The 22,242-nt window shown below is 34.2% G+C and overlaps 3 protein-coding genes across 6 annotated transcripts; 1 reads left to right on the forward strand and 2 right to left on the reverse strand.

The window, feature by feature from the left end:
• Positions 1-101: 101 nt before the first annotated feature.
• Positions 102-13,284, reverse strand: LOC106759304 (DNA ligase 6). 2 transcript variants are annotated; one of them, XM_014642416.2, is made up of 19 exons: positions 10,657-13,284; positions 10,404-10,521; positions 10,196-10,277; positions 9,222-9,315; positions 9,018-9,114; positions 8,725-8,827; positions 6,916-7,044; positions 6,128-6,175; positions 5,585-5,682; positions 5,367-5,432; positions 4,549-4,708; positions 4,343-4,450; positions 3,729-3,778; positions 3,301-3,335; positions 3,130-3,191; positions 2,889-3,050; positions 2,724-2,812; positions 1,274-1,373; positions 102-620 (listed from the first exon to the last, which is right to left on the reverse strand). In XM_014642416.2, exons 1-19 carry the CDS (start codon positions 12,935-12,937, stop codon positions 315-317), a joined length of 4,188 nt encoding a protein of 1,395 aa, XP_014497902.1. In that variant the 5' UTR covers positions 12,938-13,284; the 3' UTR covers positions 102-314. The 2 variants fall into 2 exon arrangements, with proteins under 2 accessions (XP_014497902.1, XP_014497901.1); XM_014642415.2 differs by having other exon boundaries at positions 9,213-9,315; positions 10,657-13,283.
• A 318-nt stretch (positions 13,285-13,602) lies between these two features.
• On the reverse strand, positions 13,603-19,232 carry LOC106758766. 3 transcript variants are annotated; one of them, XM_014641750.2, is made up of 7 exons: positions 19,110-19,232; positions 18,801-18,988; positions 18,512-18,562; positions 17,595-17,827; positions 14,265-14,378; positions 14,091-14,150; positions 13,603-14,016 (listed from the first exon to the last, which is right to left on the reverse strand). In XM_014641750.2, the coding sequence occupies exons 2-7, from the start codon at positions 18,976-18,978 to the stop codon at positions 13,945-13,947; spliced, it is 708 nt and encodes a 235-aa protein (XP_014497236.1). In that variant the 5' UTR covers positions 18,979-18,988; positions 19,110-19,232; the 3' UTR covers positions 13,603-13,944. The 3 variants fall into 3 exon arrangements, with proteins under 3 accessions (XP_014497236.1, XP_022635822.1, XP_014497237.1); XM_022780101.1 differs by having other exon boundaries at positions 18,801-19,000; positions 19,110-19,229; XM_014641751.2 differs by having other exon boundaries at positions 18,801-19,003; positions 19,110-19,212.
• A 2,512-nt stretch (positions 19,233-21,744) lies between these two features.
• Positions 21,745-22,238, forward strand: LOC111241525 (protein DETOXIFICATION 2-like; the record flags this gene model as incomplete). The annotated part of the gene is made up of 2 exons (XM_022780184.1): positions 21,745-22,064; positions 22,167-22,238. Coding segments are annotated over exons 1-2 (312 nt in total), but the record flags the coding sequence as incomplete, so codon positions are not given.
• Between the last annotated feature and the right edge of the window lie 4 nt (positions 22,239-22,242).

Consider the following 22,242-nt stretch of genomic DNA (forward strand, 5'->3'; position numbering starts at 1 on the left):
GTTCAAGTGCCATGAAGAACTACGCCAGTAAAGAAATTGATTGGAACAAAAAATTAAATGATACAGAGCACAATCAGAAGGAAAACGAAAATAACTATGAAGACGGTATAATTTCAGCCAAAATTTTACTCTATTTGAAACATAATCTTACAAGCCAACTTCTTTGATATGGTAACTTCTTCGTGGCCTACAAAGAGTCCTACAAGCCAAGAGATCTACCGTTTAAATTTCTACTATGCACATACAAAATGTTTAACCCTTCAATAAGCTGATACCTAAATGATTTACACAAAAGAACTGATTATATACATTCACTATTTAGCCGTGACATCCATCTTCCGAGTCTGAGAATGAAACATTTCAACTATATCGGAAGCTGTGCTACATTCTTCTGGGTTTCTGTCTGAGACACAGCAAATAAATCTTGGAAATCTGATTGAAATGCCACGAGATGGATGAACTAAGCCAATTGCAGCATGATGAACTGGGGATACTGTAAAGTCTGCTCCTTTTATTTCCCAAACGACTTGTGGACAAAACCAAATGTCTGGTGCCTCTCCTGTTTGATAATATGGCGGCTTTTTGGACAATACTTTGTCCCCAGAGAAGAATTCTTTCATCTGCAGTGGAATATAATTTCAAGTAAGTCATGATAAAAAATGTTGCCACCAATACACAACTTCAAAAAGAAAAAGAAAGCAATAAGCCCTTTGTGCACCACCATTTACAAGACCTTTATTTTAATGTCTATTAAAGTTTAACAAATTAATTCAATTGTCGACTCGCTCTAAACTGAAAAAAAAAATATTGTCAAGCCTATACGAACAAAGTACTCAAGATTTCTCTCAGAATGTAAATTGGATGTGCAAGGACACCATAATACATTATTATTCTGCTAATACGAAGGATTAATTTGATTTTAAATATTCTGATTAAGTGGCAAGATCCAACCTGAAAGTTTTTTTCGCTATTCTTCAAGGTTTAAAATGTTTTATAAGTGTCGTCGAATACCATTTACCTGAATATGAATGACCAATCACTACTAACTTGCAGAAGTCGGCATAAAAGGGTCAACAATCAACTATTATGAACCTCGACTATCTAAGAAAAAGAAACATAGATCCGACGTTGGTGTTTCAAGACTTCATATTTCAAACACAGGGTTAAAAAAAATATAATTAAGATTACATCCTCAACTTAAGATGAAAGAGTACGTCGTACTTCGAGTTAGCTAGCATGTGGCACAGAATACTTTGAACTCAACAATTTATACCTCTATATAAAATGAATCTGAGAATCCAGACATCACACGACATACACTTTGGTACTCCTCTGTTTCCGGATTGAAACACGCCACAAGAAATGGACTATACCTGCAACAGTAAAAGATCCAGAGATAAACAACAGTAAAGTAAATCGATTTCATACACCAAACAAAATCATTGTGTAGGTGCAGAAAAATGCATACACTTTTCTGCCACTTCATTTTCCATTTGTTGTTTTTTAATAAAGTTCTTAAGTAATCATGTATGGCATATCAACCAGTGAGCAAAATAATAGAACTTCATGATTTTACTAGATAGACACAAATTTCTATTCCAATTACCAAGCCTGGCCTATTGCATGACATAGTCATGCTACTTTTTTACCAATCACATGGAACGTAATATTTAAAATACTTTTTTCAAACTAAAGTGCCACTCAGACTATTGGTGATTTATATTTACTATAATGCATCACAGTTATTGATCATACTCATATTTTAAATTTGTTAGATAGGACAATTGTTTTATTGGTTGCACCCTAACATAGATATATCACCCAAAAATTTCATACTAAAACAAATTATTGTCCATCTTTTGATTTGTACTGAGCATCTGAGAATGAAAGGACAGGCACTATGCACTGAGAACTTAAGGCTTGCACCCATGTCGGATTAAAGCACAGCCCTAACTACTGAATGCAAAGGGTTTCTCATTACCTAACCACTTGCTTACACAACCTAACCTCTTGTAAAAGTTGGCTGTCCAGTCACGCTGCTGTTTGATGGGCCAATTGCACATTTGGTCAAGCCCAGAACTAAATACACCACCACACAATTTCATTGGTTGGGAGGAACTTATAGTCATCCAGTAGTTCAAATTAGATTTTCTAGTGAAGCCAATGCATACCGCCCCATAATTCCTGGTGTGGTGCATTTTCTGTTTTTTGGTGTGGCAGTCACTCTCATGGCCAAAGAAGTGGTAATTTTGTGATAGCCACTTTCATGGCCAAAAAAGTGGCAATTCTGTGGTAGCTGACAACAAATTTCCCCCGTCAAAACCTGTCATTTTTTAGGGTTTTAAGGGGTAAACTCAACCACCCAAAAGGTTAAAAACCCTATCCTCTACATATTTTCCCCATGCTTTCTCATCTCATCTATCTGTTTGAGACCTCTTCTATCTGTTCTGCCTCAGTGCAACAAGAGCAGTAGAGCCACTCAGTATACACTATACCACTAGCAATTTGGGTGTTAGCTGTTACAAGCTACCACCACTATATGAATTTGATAAAACTTCCAGGAAATGAAATTTCTAGATACAAAACCATTATTTGCCTTCACCAAACATTCTTTTGACAGAACTTACTAAAAATGTAAGATAAAATAATTTTGAGTTAATGAAAGTTTCATTGCAGCGTCTTAAAATGATTTTAAGAGAAAAAAGTATGAAGATTAAAATTACCATCCAGCTTTCCTTCCATTTCCATGCCAAGCACCAATCGGTACTAAATCAAGAGTATCATTTAATCCTTCTACATAATCTCGCTTGACCTACAAAACGAATGATCAGAACATGATACAGATTTAATACCTAAAGTGTCCATAGTACTGCAGGACAAATACTAACTTTTAACCATTTATCAGAACGCTTTGATGGAAAATAGCCAGCCTCAACATCCAATGTTTTCACCATAATTCCTTCGCATGAAGAGTGGATTGCCTCTTCCAGGAAAGTATTTATCTTAGTTAATGTGGCTTCGCAAGCTAAGCAAGCATCATCTGCTTCGATCTACATTTAAGTACTCATATATATGCCTTCATTAAATACATTTCAGTAGAAAATAGTAATCATAATCTGAAGCACTTACAGTTGTTTCCTTTGCATATTCAAAATACCCAGGTTTCTCATCATAGAATAAGTCCTTCAGATCTGTATAATTTCCAAGACAAACAAAAGGATAAATATGAAAGTGTAATTACAAGTTACAATACATTTTTGACTCAAAATGCATAAGATTTACAGATGATTGGATGCATACACTTTCGTCTAAGACGTAGAGGAAAATACAATAACCTGCAAATTCGAAAGATATATCAACTGATTAAGGATAATTTGTCTAAAATTATATATCAAATCAATACTCCCCAGACAAACCTACTTTGCATTTAATTTGAGATTCATATGTTTTATCATCATTGATTAACTGCACAAGTGTGCATTATGTGAAAATGCCACATTTTTTTAACCCTGTCTAGTTTTATGGTCCATGCTACATAAGATAAAATTGTTTGCGCCATCTTGTAAACAACCCACACTATACTCCCCCATAATCAATATACCATCCAGTCGTATCCAGTAGTTAGGGTAAAACATCTTTAATATGCATCAAACATGGCCAATGTGTTCATGAGACACATTTGCAAAGCTCATCACATATTTATATAAAATTGAATAAAAGATAATTACTGCTCTCCGTTTGCGAACATTATGTCAAAGACAAAGATGCATATATCCACCTGCACGAATAGAAGATATCAGAATTAAATCCAGAGAACTAAACTGCAAACAGAGTTGAACAAGAGAACTAGAGAAGTACAAAGAATGACAAGAAATCCTACTACCGGAACTAAAGCAAAACCAAACCACAGCAAATACAAAGGAACGAAAGCGAAGAAAAATGACCTAACTAAAAAAAAGAAAAGAGCATAATTTCAACAGAGCTCTCCAATCCCTCTCAAATTTCCATGTTCTTGATAATTAAACAAATGTTGTAATACTTCATCCTACTAAACCCTTCGAAAAGTTAGCGAGTCAGGTAACATTCCTAAGATTGTTCAATAATTGGTTTTGATCAAAGTTAATTACCACCTGAAGTTAAATAATTATGCTGTCCATAGAACAAACCAATATCAACATGCATTCTGGTAAAGATATTTATTGAGTAGGGGTAATTTTCTTCTTGCCAAACCCTTGTGAAAGTCCAAAGCTCCCTCTAAGGTCAAGACTTTTATTTTGAACTGCAGTACTGAATAGAATTAATACAAATGACGTGTTTTATAGGCCAAATGCAAATGTCCAACCTTGATGCTCTCTGCTGTAACTAATGCATCTTTTCCACCTCTCCCACGTGATGATAGCTCCTGGAAAGACATAATCCTGCATCCATTTTTCCTGTCTATACCAACAACCTGAAAGTTACAGGAACCATAAAGTTATGAGTGACTACTGGGAGCTATGTTAAAAAGAACAAATATAAAGAATATCATGGCAATAATTTTTGTTGTACTTCCGCATCCATTACGAAAGTTGATGCAACAGGCTTGCTGGATTCCTTGATTATGTCAATCAGATCAGGAAATCTTGAAGTTGTTTCGTCCCCATTTCTAGAAAAAACGCGAATCGATCCATCAACTAATTTGTGAATTTGGGCCCGCTGACCATCATACCTGGGATTAAATCAAACTCAATTTAACAAGTGGTGTGAAAGAAAAATGCAATTCATCTAGAACAAGAGAGATATGTCATACGGAAGCGGATCTTAACACTTAATAAAATCACCACCTTAAAAGGTATTAATAAACACACAAATTTTGAAACTCAGAATGTTAAAATTGTGGTTTTTTTTCACCGATAATCTGATTACTCTGATTTGTACCAGCTTTCCTACCATCATAAAAATCATTTCTAAAAGATTAAATCTTCAATTTTGATACTAAAAGATGTTTTCTTTTTCTTTTTAATAGTCAAATTGGAAAAAAAACATTAGAATTCACAGTCAAGGAAACTTAACAGAACATCATCTCATAAGTTTGTATACACATGACTGAAGACAGGCAGCGCAACTGTAAAGGATTCATCAAATAGGATGTAGGATTGTATAGCATTAACATACAATTTGACAAACTTTGAAGTGATGTAGAATTGCAGATAAAATTACTATTTTAATATGCACATTGCTTTAACAACCAACCTGTTCTGATTGAAACTTCGTATGACCCAACTAATATATAGCACCAAAGTATTAATTAGTTGAATGCAATGACATGTCAAGAGAGAAGTGAACATAAAAGGAAAACAACTAACTAATTAAGGAATTGGACATACTTATATTCACATGTAAATGCTTTATTTTCAAATAGCTTCAGTGCTTGAGGAATACCATTGGTGATCCTACGAAGAAATGGAAAATAAAAGAATCAATTGGGAGTGAATAAAGTAAGTGAGGACTTGTGAAAACTACTGAATTTAAGAAAAGGTTCTAGAAACTTGAAATCAAATCATCAAGATTTCAGGAAAGGAACAATATATGGAATAGTGTATACTTTGCTAGCATAGGCTTAATAGGTATTCCTGGAACCATTGATAAACTTGAAACCGAAAAATCAATGCCTTTGTTCATGAGAGATGGAACTATTAGATCCTGCATAAGTAAATGACAATGAAATTTTTTAACATCATGAGACTGCTTTATTGCTTAGAGTCAAAACTAGGCAGATTATCCTTCATGAATCAACCTTAAAACAAACAAATTTGAATTACAGACAATCACGAGAAAATTATAACTTAAACAAAGTTATTGGAACCTAAAGAGAAAGCACAGGAAAAATTGTATATCAAGCATCATCAGTATTTGATCGTATTAATCTATGGAGTAGATATAAACTTATAATGCCTATACTTTCTCACTTTCAACAACAGCTGCTCAGAAACAAGAAAACATTTAGTGCCTGCCAAGCTTCATATCTCCTATCACATGAGAGTACTATACAGTCTTAACATCAGCCTAATGAATGCAATAATGTTGTAGTCTCAATCAGAAAATCTACCTAAATGCAAGACTCACAATTCAAATATACAATACATACCAGATTTGGCAGTATGTTATATGCTTCAACAACTGCCATAGAAAGAACCTGGGGAGTGAGGAAAAATATTTAGTGAGAGATATAAATTGTCAATTCTACTATTAGAGCATTTTTCACAGACAAAACAAGCCCGATGAACCTTGTTTTAACTGCTACTGCACTTTTTTCTCTCCCTCTCATCTGAAAATATTTCTTCTATTGTTATTAATACTTGGTAATGTAAATGAAATTTTTGGTTGTTCCGTTGCTAGACATTCAGGGGTTTAAAGCAACAACCATCTTGATGATGTCTGTTGAATTTGGAAGGAGGGCATTTACAAAGATAGGGAACATAATATGAGAGAAGGGAAGCATTTATTCTTATAGAAGGTAATGTATAGGTCTTGCATATAGTCCGTATACACAGAATGACTCTTCAGGAATTACTGGAGATTATTCCCTAGGATTATAACAAGTGAGGCAACTTCCTAGAAAACCAAAACCCATGAACATTAAAGCATTTTAGCATTGGATAGTTGAACTAGAAATTTCTAACAAGTCCTTGTATTATATGTTACTCATGTTTTTTTTTCCTAAATGCATTATTAATTAAGGTTATCTTGTATACTAACAAAATCTTATCTCCTGTTATCCTTTTATATGGAAGTTCCTCTACATAGAAAATGGTAGATGAAAAGTAATTATTATGAAAAAATAATATCAATCAATAAAAAGAAAATAGGGAAACAAAATAGCATATTAATACATTAACTTGACCATAGGTAAAAGAATATCACTGCTGAATGGACCTGAAGCTTCTCCTTCAAATTTTCTGCAGTTCCTCCTTGGTGAAAAGTAGGGCTAGAATTCATGGCAACAGCATGGGCCAACGCAGGCAAAACAGTTCTAAGCATGGCCCCAATCCTTAAGTTCCTGACCTACACATAAAGCGGAGTTCAAACTTGGAATCAAGCAAACAAGGATACAAAATCTGTGTGTCTATCTATCTATCTATCTATCTATCTATTGATTCAAGGCATTAGAGAAGCATACTACCAGTCACCATCATATACATACATTCAGAATAGATATTGAAATGTAATGTGTAGAGAGAAGATCACACAACCTAGTCTGATATATATGACTGCTGATGAACTAACTTTAACACATAGTAAAACAAGGCTCACGATAGAAGATAGTGGCAAATTGTATAATGGTAATTTAAATCTGTTTGGATTTAATTGTATACAGTACACGATGGTAAAAGTGTCTAATGTCCATAACTTAACCTTTAAACTTCAGTAACAACATGAAGTATGACTTGCTTTTTTAAATCATCATTCATTAAAAGGTGTTGAACTATTGAAACTGTCAGATCTCCAAATTGAAGGTGGACAGCAGGTAGATAAGGCATGCAAGGGAACTGCCTACTTCTGAACTTGATTATCAAGTATAAAATACAAATTACGACATCTTTCCTTCAAATATCTGTCAGAGGGTTTGTTGTTATATAACAAGACACAAAAATCCTTATGTGGATTTCACTCAGTACCTCTCGATTTTTTTTCCCAGTTGCAACTGATTGATTACCTATAAGTTAGCTAAGCTGAGCTGTCAGTGTAGTACGATTGGATTAGCTTGCTGCTTTCTAATATGTATAAATACAGACAGTTGTACTAGGAATAAACATTTTTTACACATTCCAGTTTTCCAGTTGAAATAAACCTTGGTTTTCTCTCTCTTGTTCTTTCAGATTACAATAGTTTCTACATATTCAATATTGAGAAAGAAGGCTTGCTGTGTGCTTCTGCTTTTTAATGGCATGGAGAACCGTATTATTAAATGGAAAAGTTAGGAAACAGTATTTTCTCACAATAATGTTTCCTCTCTGCATAATCCTTAAAGGCAAACATTATTTTTGGAGCTTAATAAATTATATTATTCAATATGTTTGCAAGGATTTTGCACACAATATACATTACACAAAAAAGGAAAAAAAAAAAAAAAAGAGTAACAAGTAATCACAAAAGCAAACTAAGACCATGACAAGGAAAAAACACTGTTAATTGGACACAACTATTACAAGTCCTGTGCATTAAGTTGAAGACCCTAAAATCAAGGATGATTACAAAGGGATTTATTCCAGGTGATTTATGGCACACTGCTGGGTTAAAGATAAAGTGAAGTATAAGCTGGGTCAATTCATAAACTGTGCTTCGTTCTTGCCTTCTTGGTCATGAGAAAATCCCCTTTCTCATGTTTATGATCACCATAAGAAATGTCATGTCTGCACGTAGCAAATAAATCAAGTCACGTTCTCATCTGTTTTGATATAAGAAAAACCCAAATCCAAATTCCTCACTCCTTAGAATCTTTTTTTCCGTAGACCCAGTTCAAGCAGCATACACATACCTTATGAAATTTATCTAAAATATGGATAAATACCTAACCGTAACAATCTGTAAGTGCCACTATAAGCCATTAATAAGCTTTATGGCATATCTAATAAGGATAAACATTTAATATAACAATTTGTAACTGTAGGTGCCTTGACCCTGGAATAGGATAAGCTTCCCTCCCACCAAACTTCTATGTACAAAAAAAATTAAGATATTTACCAAGGTCCGAACAAGAAACTTCATCTCCTTCTCTCGGCAGGAGTGCATGAGATGAACAATGATGCCTTTCTTGCGAGATATACTTCCATTGCCTGTTTGTACACTGATGAACACTATATGAGAGCATGTAGAGCAGAACTAAAAGTATAGCTAACTAAAGAGCAATACAAAATTACACGTGACCCTAAACCTAGCACCGACTTTAACTAAACATTTGAAGAACAAACAATTGGGAGGTATAATATCGTTGTGTGATGTTAGGTTACCATACAAAACAGAATGGCTATTAATACCTTATCTTTTGGAGTGCAGAGAAAACATCCTTAATTAGAAGTGGTGTAGGTGGTGCAAGTAATCTCTGTGTTTGACGACATTCTTGAGCAACATCACCTTTAACCATTGCAGGTTATTTCAGTTATTCAAAATCCTCATAGATGGAACAGGTTTAGTAGTAAAACAGTAAAAAGCTATGAAAAAACTCATCCAACCGAGATCACCAAATTTGTTATACATCTCCCGTATTTTCAAACGATTTGTTCCACACGCCTCTTCAAGTGCTGCAGTAACTAAACTTCCACCAATATTTAATTCCTGACATTAATAGTATAATGTAAGGAACTTTTTTAGTGCATAACAACACTCTTATTGCAATACTGCACACTCCTATTTTCATTCAAACTTAAACAAGTAACAACCAGAAACGGTAATTATGTTTTCAGATAGGTATTTTTATTGTATAAATAAAGTGATCTTAAAATTGGCTGATAGATTTTAGTGGTTAATTTTAATAGAACTTGGAAATACTATTCGCTTCAGGGGGGGAAGAAAAATAATGCAGAGTGACATAGTGGACCCTGCTTCCTACATGCTCACAGGTTATTAATAACTATATCTAAAGGGGATGTGAGACTTTGGTTTATACATTTTTGTGTTCCATTTTGCCCCTATAGTTTCTCCATAGTTCTCTATTCATTCTTATAACTACACTCTTCAAGCCACGCATATCACTGTATCAGCAAACCACTCTTTTATTTTATTGAATTTAGTATTCTTAGAAAAAAAAAATAGAGGCACGAAGTGCCTCTTTTACCCTCTTTTACCGTAAAACAATAAATAAATAATTAGGGTGTTGAAATCATGGTTACATTCGTTGTTGCGATCCAAAAAAAAACTGAAGAAGAATAAGGAATAGAAATTCAAAGAAAAACTAGAAATACAAAATGGCCAGTTTTGATACAAACAGTCGCCCTCAAGCTACGATGAAGGACTAAAATGCCATACATGACAAAGTGTCAATGTGTTCACCAAGGTCCTAGGCTTAAAAAATTGATACAGCACATATAAAAGAGCAAAGGAAAGGATAAATATTTTACTTTGATTTATTCATTTAATTTCAAATTACTCAGCTACCGTTTCATTCTCATCAATGACAAAGATTATAAGCACAAATTGTCAAGACCAGGAAACCTACCTTATTTTCATGGTCTGCAGCAATTTTGTTTGTGCATAGATACACAGCAGGAAGCACATCTGCTGGAGATAAAGCCAACAAACTGTGCGATAGAAACATTGCATACAAACAATGTTCTTCAATTAGCCAATTAGGGGAAAAACTGTTTCATTATTCCATAAAAAAGAAGAGAGGCAATGGATAATACAAAGAGTAGTAACAAGTGAACCTTCTGAACATATTGCATAACAATGAAGTAGCTTTAATCTTTCCTCTCTCACCCTCAAGCAGGTTGAAGGTTCGTGCAATATGTAAATATGGTGCAGGCTGTCCATCTCTCCAACATGCTGCTCATTTATGTCCATTGTATACATAGGTTACAAGACAGAACATGAATATAAAAAGTAAAAAATAGAAGTAAAAGCATGGGGCTGAACAACTTCTAAACCAGTATATCCGAGGGGATAAAAGCTAAAACAAACCATGTTGTATGGGGTTGTATTTCTCTGGTGGTAGAGATAGTTGAGTAGCATCTACGTTATCTTTTAACACTTTCTGCCCAGAAATATCTGGCATAATTCTTAATTCCTCTGATGCATGTTTCTTTACTAATGGTCTATCAGTTTTGCTCTCCTCTTGAACTGATAATTCATTTTCGCTAAGATTTCCAGAATTACAGTAATATATATCCAGTGCTTTATTGACATCTCCTTTTGTCTTCTTAATTATAGTCATGGCATGGTTCTTTAATGACTCATTCCCATTTATTATCTGCAAAAATTTATCAATTTCATCCTTGTAAATTTGTCCAACATCAGTTGGCAACAAGTCTTCAACTTCAGAGCTTTGTTCAAGCTTTGGTTCAGAATTATCAGATTGAGTACCACCAGGAATCTCAGGTATTACTTTCTTGAAGAATCTTGTAAGTGTGGACTGCTTTGAATCACGTGGTTCGGATTTTGCTTTGACTTTGCCTTTTTTGTTCGGCTTACTGTCACTACTTCTCTTCCTTTTGGCAGGAGAAACGGGACTAGGTACTTTATGCCTCAGGATAGTTGATTTACAATCTTGACTAGGAAAAATGTTAATATTTTTGCTAGTGTCGTTTGCATTATTAAGGCTAGGTTTTGCAAATGAATCAGTGTCATTTAATGTGCAGCACTTGGATGTTGAAACAGGAGTTTGACAGGAAATCACTTGTTCATGAAATTCAGTTTCACGTTCATAGAAATTAGAAACAGCTTCAACGACATTGCTCCCAGAGATGCCGATCATATCCAGCATCTGGTCTCGGGTGACCCACGTGGGCAAACTACAACTAAGTTCTCGAATTATTTTCTCTTTTTCTTCATCAGTCAGCAAAGTAGGATCTTCTGTACAAGTATCTCCCACAAAAGAATGCAAACCCACAGCCACACCTGGATCAACACTCTTATCACCTTCTACCTCCTCCAATGGAATGACTTCCTTGCCCATACCTTGACCTGGTTCCANAACATCACTAACACCCTTCTCAGCCTTGAAACCCACTTCNCCAAGGCCACGNCAAAAANCCCTTANAAACTCATGCTTGTTAGCAGTCTCANCGACCAACCCGGCAAAGTGCTTCCTAATTCTGTTAACATGTTTACTGTCACTCTTCTCAACATCCAAACCCACAGTCGGAACAACCCGCTTTGGCTTCAAAAACTTCACATACTCCCTGAGCTCATCATAGTTCGAGTGCTCACTATAGGGCACAAGATGAATCTGAAATGAATCCTTGGACTTGACTGCAAACCTACTGCGCTTCACCTCATAGGTCCAGCCGGTAGGAACAAAGCCCACAACCCTGGAGTAGGAACCCCCTCTCTCAGCCATAACCTCCTTCATCTTAACAAAATTAGGCCTAAAGTATGGCCAAGTCTCCCCCAACACATTCCACCCAACAACATGAATATTACTCTCCAAACCATTCTCAGTAAACTCACCGCTCTCCCCATACCCAAGAACCCTCAAAACCTCCATCTTCCTAGCATCAACATGTATCTTCCTCTTAAACCTACGTGCAAGCTCAAGCAAAATCTTCTCCTTCCCAATAACATAAGTAGCAACAAGAAATAGAACTTTATCATCACTATCACCACACTCACGCTCAACCCTCTCCACAACACTGGCAACGTAATCAATGGATTCCTCTTGCGAGGGAAAAACGAACTTAGGATTACAATACGTGGTGTCGAGAAAAACCGCATCGGCACCGACGAAGGAGGTGAGGGCGGGCTCCGAAACCATGGAACTAGAAAAGCGGAAGTCGCCGGTGTGAACGTACCTTAGGGCGGTAGTGCCATCGGCGCAGGGGATGGCGAAGAGGAACTGTACGGCGCCGGGGCAGTGGTTGGCGTCGAGGAGGGTGACTTGGGCGCCATCAATGCAAAGGGTTTGGCGGAGGGGAAGGGGGACGACGAGGGCGGCGGGGACGTGGAGGATGTTGCGGAGGAGAGAGGAGGTGGTGGCGGAGCAGAAGATGACGCCGCGGGACCAGGAGGCGGAGAGGCCGGTGTAGTGGTCGGAGTGGAAGTGGGAGAGGAAGTAGGAGTGGGAGTAGGGGCCGGCGTGGCGGAAGGCGTCGACGAGGAAGCGTGTATGGGGGATAAGTTTTGAGTGAGGGAGGGAGGAGGGGAGTGGGGAGAGGGAGGTGGAGGGTGGAGGAGGGAGGTCGGGTTGGAGGGTTTTGAGGGCTGTGAGGAACAGCTGGGTGGAGTCTAGGGTTTCAGAATCCATGGAAGTTGGAATAGTAATCAATCACATTATGAGAAGGAATGGGAATGGAAGAAGAAAGAGGATCCTCAGGTCTGGAATCGGAAATGATATGTTATTTTCTTTCAAAACTAGTTTCAGGTGCTTATGAGATACAGTGACTGAGTGGCGCCAAAACGTTCACATTTTGTTGCTTTCAGGTTCTCCCACGTCTGTTTTTTCAGGTTCGGAGGCGAAAATTTTCAAGTTTCAGGCATAACTTTATTTGTGGCATGAAAGGATGCTTAGATATTCTTCTATGAGGGAACTATATTAGTGGCATGTGATAGAATAATCTAATTGAGAAATTTTTTTTATAGCTACGAGAGTTTAAATATAATCCATATAATAGTGACTGATTTCACAACATATTCACTTTATAAAAAAACTTTTAGAATATTATGATTTATATTGAACCGTTAACAAGAGACTTCAGAATATAATGAACTTAAATTATCTCACAATTTATCATCTGGATGGATTCATATATTTTATTTAAATTATAATCCCACGTCGAGTAACAGCTATTGCTTTCCAGACTTTCTTAATAAATTTGTTCTTACAGGGCCAATCCAAAAGTAAAAGTGATGTAAGCATAGCATCACAGTTAGTCTTCAATATGCACACAATTAAATCTTTTCTGAAAAAAAAACAGCCAAATTTAACCTTATATAATCTGAATAATCTTTACTAGCAAATCTTTACAAGGAAATTTCGGAAATATTGGCATGCTACGAGAAAAGCAAAAAGTTAGATATTTTCAGACTCTGGGGCAAAAAATTAAATATTTTCAGACACTGTAAGAAACAGAGGGCAACATTGCACAAATTAAAAGAAAAAGGAAAATATTGAACAAAAAGGGTAAGGGGGCTCAAGAAGCACCCTCGGTGGAGTACATATATCGGATTACGCAGACTTTGCACTCGCAGGCAGTTGTCAGTGGCGGCAAAATTTACTCTACAAAATGCTGACTATACTACAACTTAGACTTGTCATTTCTTTTGCCTTCTCTTGACGGGACCTTCCGTTGAAAGGAATTTCTTTGTCTTTGCTATGCCACTTTTCTGCCATTCAAAAACATTTCCATAAACCTTACAGTTTCAAATTTTCAATTTAAACTGTCACGGGTGATCTTTACCTTCTTTCTGAATCTCTTTTTATGCTGCTTCTGCCCTTCGTGATTCTTCTCAGCATTATCCTAAAAAGATCGTAAATGATTTAGTTGATCAAGCATGTTCAATTCAATAACAAATAATTTTTTATTTAGCTGATGAGTTGCAGTAGACTGCAATTGAGCTGTTGAAGAACCAACCTCGGTATCTTTAGATGGTATCTCTGCTATCTCTTGATTCTCAATCTCACCATCACTGTTGAGCATAGCCTTCAGTCTACCCTCACTGAGTAGTTTTACAGATCGAGCATGTCTCTGCAGTAATTACAAAATCATCATTCCATCAATAAGAAGCCTTACAAAATGACAAGAAAAAGTTGCTACATGTCCTCTCGAAGTTGATCATATTGTCGAGAGTTGAATGAAATGCTAGTTTTTACCCTCTTTCTGGCTCATGGCTAATCCCTATCTCATAGGGCATTAAACCTGTGACTTAGGTAATGATTATCATTACAGTTAACGGGATACTGTTGTGCATCCACAAATAATTATCATTTAATAAGTAGTGGCATGATGGGAAATTTCTCAAACAGATCCTACAAGGAAGAGTGTATTGTATTTAGGGGGGCAAAATTCCCAACTAGGTGGTTTAGTTTGGAATGAACCATTAATCTGAGCAAACACAAACTAAAAACAAGTCCTCCACCTACAGCGGAACAACCTTTAACATTACCACATCTATAAAGTTTGTTTTTGGTATATTAGGCCAGAGCAAATAAATTGCCGGCTTTCGGGGAAAAAAGTAATCCATCTCTCTACGATTGAACCTATTATGGCATTGAGGCTAAGAAATAGAAGGGAAGGAGATTAGACTAGTTTGTCTTTCCAGTATTTCATTAGAATATCATCTCTTTTTATTCTTGTAGAAAAACAAATATTTCAACCGATAAAAAATAAATACTCTAATAAATTACACTTAAATTCATTACATCCTTTGATGAAAATTTCTAACCATTTTGACCCGGTTATATACTGTCATTCACTTAAATGAGTCCCGTGATAATTGCCCTTCCCAATAACATTCATCCTCATTGTATTATAATATCAACCTAAACTTGTTACCGTCAATATAGTCCAACATCCTTTTTATCGGATATACACTCAATGGTGAACAAGCTCTGCTTTTACAAGGATTGTATAAAAAAAATGGAGCAATGTAGGATCCCGAAGTGTGCCAGCCCTATCCTAGAGTATATAATTATATGTGAACTTATTGTTGTTTCCTTTCCCATATCAAAGCTCCACCCGAGTACCAATTTCCAGCCAAATGTATGTAATATTGATAAATGACAAAGATGTTAAAACTGCACAGCAGAATGGTTGGGGTGGTACAGTATACCAAGAGAGGGATGAATTGGTTTCTTACAAAAACTTGTGCCTTTTAAAATTTTCACTCAATCAAACTTATTCAACAAATAAAAATAACAAAGTAAACGAGTAAGAAAGAAAAAAATTTGCACCAATGATTCTATACTAGTTCGGATCTTACCAATCCTACATATAGTTTTTAGACCAATCAAAACCAGAGACTAAGAATTCACTATCACAAAACCAATCAAACTTACAATCACACAGTTACAAGTTGAAAGGTTTAGAATACACCTCTTAACGCACAAGAGATAAACCAGACTTCCCCAGATACATAGGGATGAGCACCTCCTCCGAAAAAACAAAGGATGATTGCAACTTCAAACACCTTCTTTGACACACAAAGGATGATTACTTCTTCAGAACACTTCCTTCGACACACAAAGGATGATTAGTTTTTCCGCAGAAACACTCTATCGCTCCACAGACACCAAGTTTCCCAGGCCTTACAAGAATACAAGTGGTTTAGAGAATTCACAAGTTCTCAAGTGTTCTGGATGTCCTAGAATGAAAAATGAGAGTTTATTTCTAGACTCAAGCAACGGACACCTCCTAGTTTTTGTTTTCAGCCATTCTCACTGTAATAATCGATTAATTTAAGTTTTAATCGATTATTCATTAAAGGACCAGAATAACGAATAATCCAATGACTAGAAATGACTAACAACTCCAACGGCTAGAAAAGTTAATCGATTAACGTTAATCGATTACTACTCATTTTAAGACTTTGTTGTAATAATCGATTATCGATTACCACTCATTTTAATCGATTATTCCAATGCAGTTTTGATTCTAAACACAATTTTACATATCTAAGTTACAAGGAATCAAAAACCACTAGAAACCAAGTCTTATGCAACAAATTATAGTTATTACTAAAGCTTTACAATACAATACAAGTTTTCAAAAGATCTTCTTGTTCTTGATTGCTCATAATTTGATTTGGGCATCATCAAAACTTAATATGTCCTAGAAGATATGATGTTTTGATGATGCCCAAAATCAAACCATTGAGTAATAAAGAACAAGGAGATCTTTTGAAAACTTGTATTATAAAACTTTTGTAATAAGTGTAATTTGTTGTATAGGACTTAATTTACTGTGGTTTCTTATTCCTTGTAACTTAGATATATTGGAATAATCGATTAAAATCAGTGTTAACTGATTAACGTTAATCGATTAACACTACGAATAATCGATTATTACATTAAAGTCTTAAAACTCAAAATGGGTCCGAAATAATCAATTAACAGGAGCTTTAATCGATTAACACTTAAATTAGTCATTTTTAGCCGTTGGACTATCTGTCATTCTTGTCCTTTAGTGAATAATCGATTAAAACTTAGATTAATCAATTATTACAGAGAGAATGGCTGAAAACGAAAATTAGGAGGTGTCCATTGCTTGAGTCTATAAATAGACTCTCATTTCTCATTCTAGAACATCCAAAACACTTGAGAACTTGTGAATTCTCTGAACCACTAGAGAAACTTGTATTCTTATAAGGCTAGGGAAACATGGTGTCTACATAACGATAGAGTGTTGTTATTGTTGCTAAGGAAAAGTCGGACATCCTTTGTCTATCGAAGGAAGTGTTTTGAAGAAATGATCATCCTTTGTGTGTCAAATGAGGTGTTTGAAGTTAAGGTCATTCTTTGTTTGTCAAAGGAGATGCTCATCTCCTAGTGTGTCTGGGGAAGTGTGGTTCATCTCTTGTACGTCAAGAGAAGTGTATTCTAAACATTTCAACTTGTAACTGTGTGATTGTAAGTTTCATTGGTTTTATGATATTGAATTGTTAATCTCTGTTTTTTATTTTAGATTAGCAACGGGAAGGAATGGTAAAATCCAAACCAGTATAAAATTATTTGTGTAAATTTCTTTCTTCCTTACTCTTTTACTTTATTTTTATCTACTAAGTAAGTTTGATTGAGAGAAAATTTTAAAAGGTGCAAGTTTTTGTAAGAAACCGATTCACCTCCCTCTTGGTTTATTGTACCACACCAACCATTCCGTTGTGCAGCTCTGATAGAATATAGAAGTTTATGAATGGTAAGTATAAGTTGTTTCTTAAGTATAATAAGCCACCAAAAAACATTTTACCTTTGATTGCAGATGATCCCTCAAAGTGCCTTCAGATAAACAGGTAATTCGAGGACATATCTTGCACTTAAATACTGATTTGTGTTTTAAGACATAAGCTGGCAGATCTTGTAAGGTTTCCTTTTCAGCAATCACATTAGACTTTTCAGTGTCAGGTTTACTCAACAACTCCTTGTTAAAAAGCATGTCTCTTTCATTTATAGCTCCAGCATCGTCTTCACAAAATATCACACCTGATGTTTTACGCCAATGTTAAAACAATCATGAAAGGATTCTTTCCCAAGGAATATAGCAAATGAAGTTACCGAAATAACCAATACAATGAATGCTATTACTATCCCATAAATAAACATCTACTTGACATACAAAAGTAAAATGACAAAAGAATTTTGAACGAGTACAAAATCCCAACTTAAATCTCAAGTAGAGAAGCACAAATCAAACCCTAGTGGCAAACTAAATCTTCTGCATAAAGGTTTTTTCTTGGGTACATATATGTCCCTGAAAAGTTGTTGATTGAACTTTATATTGTGAAAAGGAAAACAAACCCAAGGTCAAAGCATATGATGTCAGGAACCAAGAAAAGAAATGAAAAAAAAAAAATTATTGAATAAGAGGAAATTAAGAATAAGAGAAAAACATCTCCTCCCTAGGTTTCCCCTTTCACAAAGAGTCAATGATCAATTGACAATGTCAATAAATCTGAATCTATCTAAACCTTCTTCCTTTGTTTACATCTAACAAACCCCTCTAACTAAATACCTCATTAATATTTAGCTATCTTAATTAACTTCATTTTCTTCTTATATCCTAACAGATAATTGTTACCATTATTCCGTTCACAATATCGAAACATAAATAAGCTGAAAGAGTACATTTGCATGACTTATTTTCTCACTGATAGAACACAAACATACCTGTTGAGTCGACATCAACATCATTCGCAGAACTATCCTCACTTGCATACCCTGAATGTACCAAAAACAAACAAAAAAAAGTGTAAAAAAAAGTGACTGACATTAACAAATGACAAACATTGTTATAATAAAAACTAATACAGGTCGGTCAAATAGTGAACTCTGTGATTCGGTAATCAAAAACTAACACCAGATAATGCAGTTCTACATATTTCGTTACTGCTAATATTACTAAACACATTTTACTGGTCGAAACAAAAAGCAGTTAACAAAGTATCAATAAACCAACCAGAAGAAGTTGAACCGGCTTCATCACCATTCCGTTTTGCTTCTACTGTAGCATCATCCTCTGAAGACTCTTCTTCGGTAGTTTCTGCTAAGGCTTCGAGCTCGGAGTCAGAAGAAGAAGACGGATCAGAGGCATCTCTATCACCGTGGTCGAGCTTGAAGAACCTCCTCTTTATCATTTTTTTTATTCTGTAAACAAAACTACTAAACCAATCAGCTAGTTCACACTGTAAAAACACTTCACCAATAACAAACTCACGCAACCGTGCATAGACGAGTGAATGAACGAAACTGCTACAGAGAGACATACCTTACACTCAGACAGCGACAATGAGAAAAGGACGGAAAGAAACTCGATGGCAACAATGAGAAGAGGCGGAGAGGAAAGCTTTGGCAAGTGGCGAAACCAAAGGCATAGGTCCGAAAGTTTGAAACCGGGTTTAATAGGAATAATGGGCCTTGAACTTATTCTTTGGGTCCTCGTATACTCCCAAGATCACATCTACTTTTCGTACTCCCTTTCTCTCCTTCTGCAACGTACCTTTTTATGTTTTTTTTTTTTGACAGTTTGACCCCTATGGAATATATGAAAGTTGTGATAAACAGGTTATTAGGGTCAAAGCTTTTATACCATGTAATCCTATGAAAATAGAATAATTTTTCTACTTGTTGATTGATCAAAATCATAAGATAAATCCTAATTTCCTTCATTAATGATTAAAAAATAAATAAGGATGAAAATGAAATTAGATTTGAGTAAATCTAATTTAGTTTAAGATTAACTTTAAGTTAGATTACAAATCAAATGTCCCTAAATACTACATTGTTTAAGGAATAATCTAGTTTAAATTACTATGGTACAAAATCGTGATTCCATATAATATTAAAAGGTTCAATAAAAATACACGTGATGATTATTGCTTGATGAAAGAGTGGAGAAAAAGTATAATTAATATATTAAAGCTTTATATTTATGAAAAATATATACGCGTGTGATAAAAGTTATAGAATAAATTGGTTTTGTAATATGACTATGCGAGTCGGTGGAGTTTGGCTTTACGTGAAGAGAATCAGTGTTAATGAGAGGTCAACCCAAAGGATTTGTTTTGGGATGAGCAATTAGACAAAGAATCCTGAAATAAAGAAAAAAGACAGGTAAATAATTTATTATTAAGATTTTGTTACATTGAATCTCCATGTGATCAATTAAAATAATATGTGAGAATATTCAGAAAACTATTTTTTTTAATCTGACAAGTTTTTTTTGTTTATCAAAAGGTATTTTATTCTCAGTTATTATAAATAATTTAACAATTTTTATAAATAATAATAGGTTACAATTGCAATTTTGTTTGATTTAATATAAGAGTTTGTTGCAATCAAGGAGAAAAAATATAATTTGTTCTGCATACAATTTTTTATTTTATTTTTTTCTCGCCACACTTAATAATTTTATATTATCAAGATTTAAGTAATTTTAATATTTTTTATTTCAATTTTTTTAAGATATATTTTTAGAGATAAAACTATTTAGAATGATTTGGATGAAAAGTAATTGACCTAATGATCACTCGATTATAAAAAAATTGATAAATTTGTAGAATTTTTAAAATCCTAAAATCACAATAATGAAACCAAAATGTTAAATGTAAAGTGAAAAAGAAAAATTTACCATTTAAGTAACTGGTTCCAACAAAAGAATAATATAGATTTCATGTATATGAAAAATTTATTTCATTCAACAAACTTGAAATTAGAATAATTTTTTGTATCTACATTTCACCTAAACTAAAATTTAAAAAAAAGGCATATAAAAAATTGACAAATTTGTGCACATTTTTAAAATCCTAAAATCACAATAATGAAACCAAAATGTTAAATGTGAAGTCAAAAAAAAGGAAAACTTACCATTTAAACAATTTAAGATCAAAATAATATATTTACATTTCACCTAAACTAAAATTAAATAAAAAACATGAAAAATTGACAAATTTACAGGATTTTTAAAATCCTAAAATCTCAATAATAAAACCAAAATGTTAAATGTAAAATTGAAAAGAAAAATTTACCATTTAAACAATTGATCCTAACAAAAAATAATATAAACTTTGTATATTAAAAAAATTGAAAAAATTGCAGGGTTTTTAAAATCCTGAAATCACACCAATAAAATCAAAATGCTAGATGTAAAGTTAAAAAAAAAAAAGAAAAATTACAATTTAAGGAATTGGTCCAAAAAAAGAATAATATAGATTTGATTTTATATATATATATATATATATATATATATATATATATATATATATATATATATATATATATATATATATATATATATATATAAATGAAGATGGCTATTGAGGATAGCGGATGATCTATCAGTTGTTATTGTTATTAATTCCTGTACATCCTAAAGGGTTGTTCAGGTACCTATCATAATACATAATTACAAATATGAAATGCTTACAAATTAAAATTCATTCTGCACCTTGTAATTGTTAAATATATCTGCATTTATGCTCACGGATTCTCTTTACTTATCTTATATGCTGATTTTTTTTCAGAATATATTCATATATACATCAATTATAGCGTTCAAATGTTCTAAATTATATATATATATATATATATATATATATATATATATATAAATAATGTTTTCATAATTAAATATATTAAATGTTTACAAATTAAAACCTGCACGTAGTAGTTGCTAAAAGTATCTGCATTATGGGCAGGGATTCTTACATTTGTTTTATATGCATGGTTTGTTTTGTTTATTAGTTCTTGAGATGTGATTGGCTGGGTGAGTGAAAGTTGAGTATCAAATTTCTCTTCTTCTTTTTTATTAAGTTTTAAAGATATTTAAAAAAAGTTTAATATATTTTAAAAGTTGTAAATCAGTATCTATTAGTATATTTTAAAGACATAGCAGATAAATCCAGAGAACGGTTAGTTGTGTGTGATAATAGAGGTCAAAGGTAGAGAGACAAAGGATTGAAAGTGAGAATATATATGTAAGAGAATGGAAAAGTTGATGATCAATAAAGAAGTGATGGAAGAAAAAGGATATTCATGGAAGAGAGAAATGAGGAAGGAGATGAAGAAGGTGAGAAGAATAGCAGCTCCAATGGTGGTTGCAAGTGTGTTGCAGTATCTTCTGCCAGTAGTGTCTCTCATTATGGTTGGCCATCTCAACCAGCTTTCTCTTTCGAGTGTTGCAATTGCAACCTCTCTCACTAATGTTTCTGGTTTTAGTGTTTTGGTAACTATCTTTTCTGTTTCATCTTCTACTTTTACCCTTTCCTTACATCAAGCTTTTTAATCATGCGAAGTGCAAGTTTGATCATTTGTGTGAATATTACAGTCAGGGATGGCTGGTGGATTGGAAACTTTATGTGGGCAAGCATTTGGAGCAGAACAATATGAAAAATTTGGACTAT

This window comes from Vigna radiata, chromosome 4 (genome assembly GCF_000741045.1).
Source record: "Vigna radiata var. radiata cultivar VC1973A chromosome 4, Vradiata_ver6, whole genome shotgun sequence".
Taxonomy (NCBI): domain Eukaryota; kingdom Viridiplantae; phylum Streptophyta; class Magnoliopsida; order Fabales; family Fabaceae; genus Vigna; species Vigna radiata.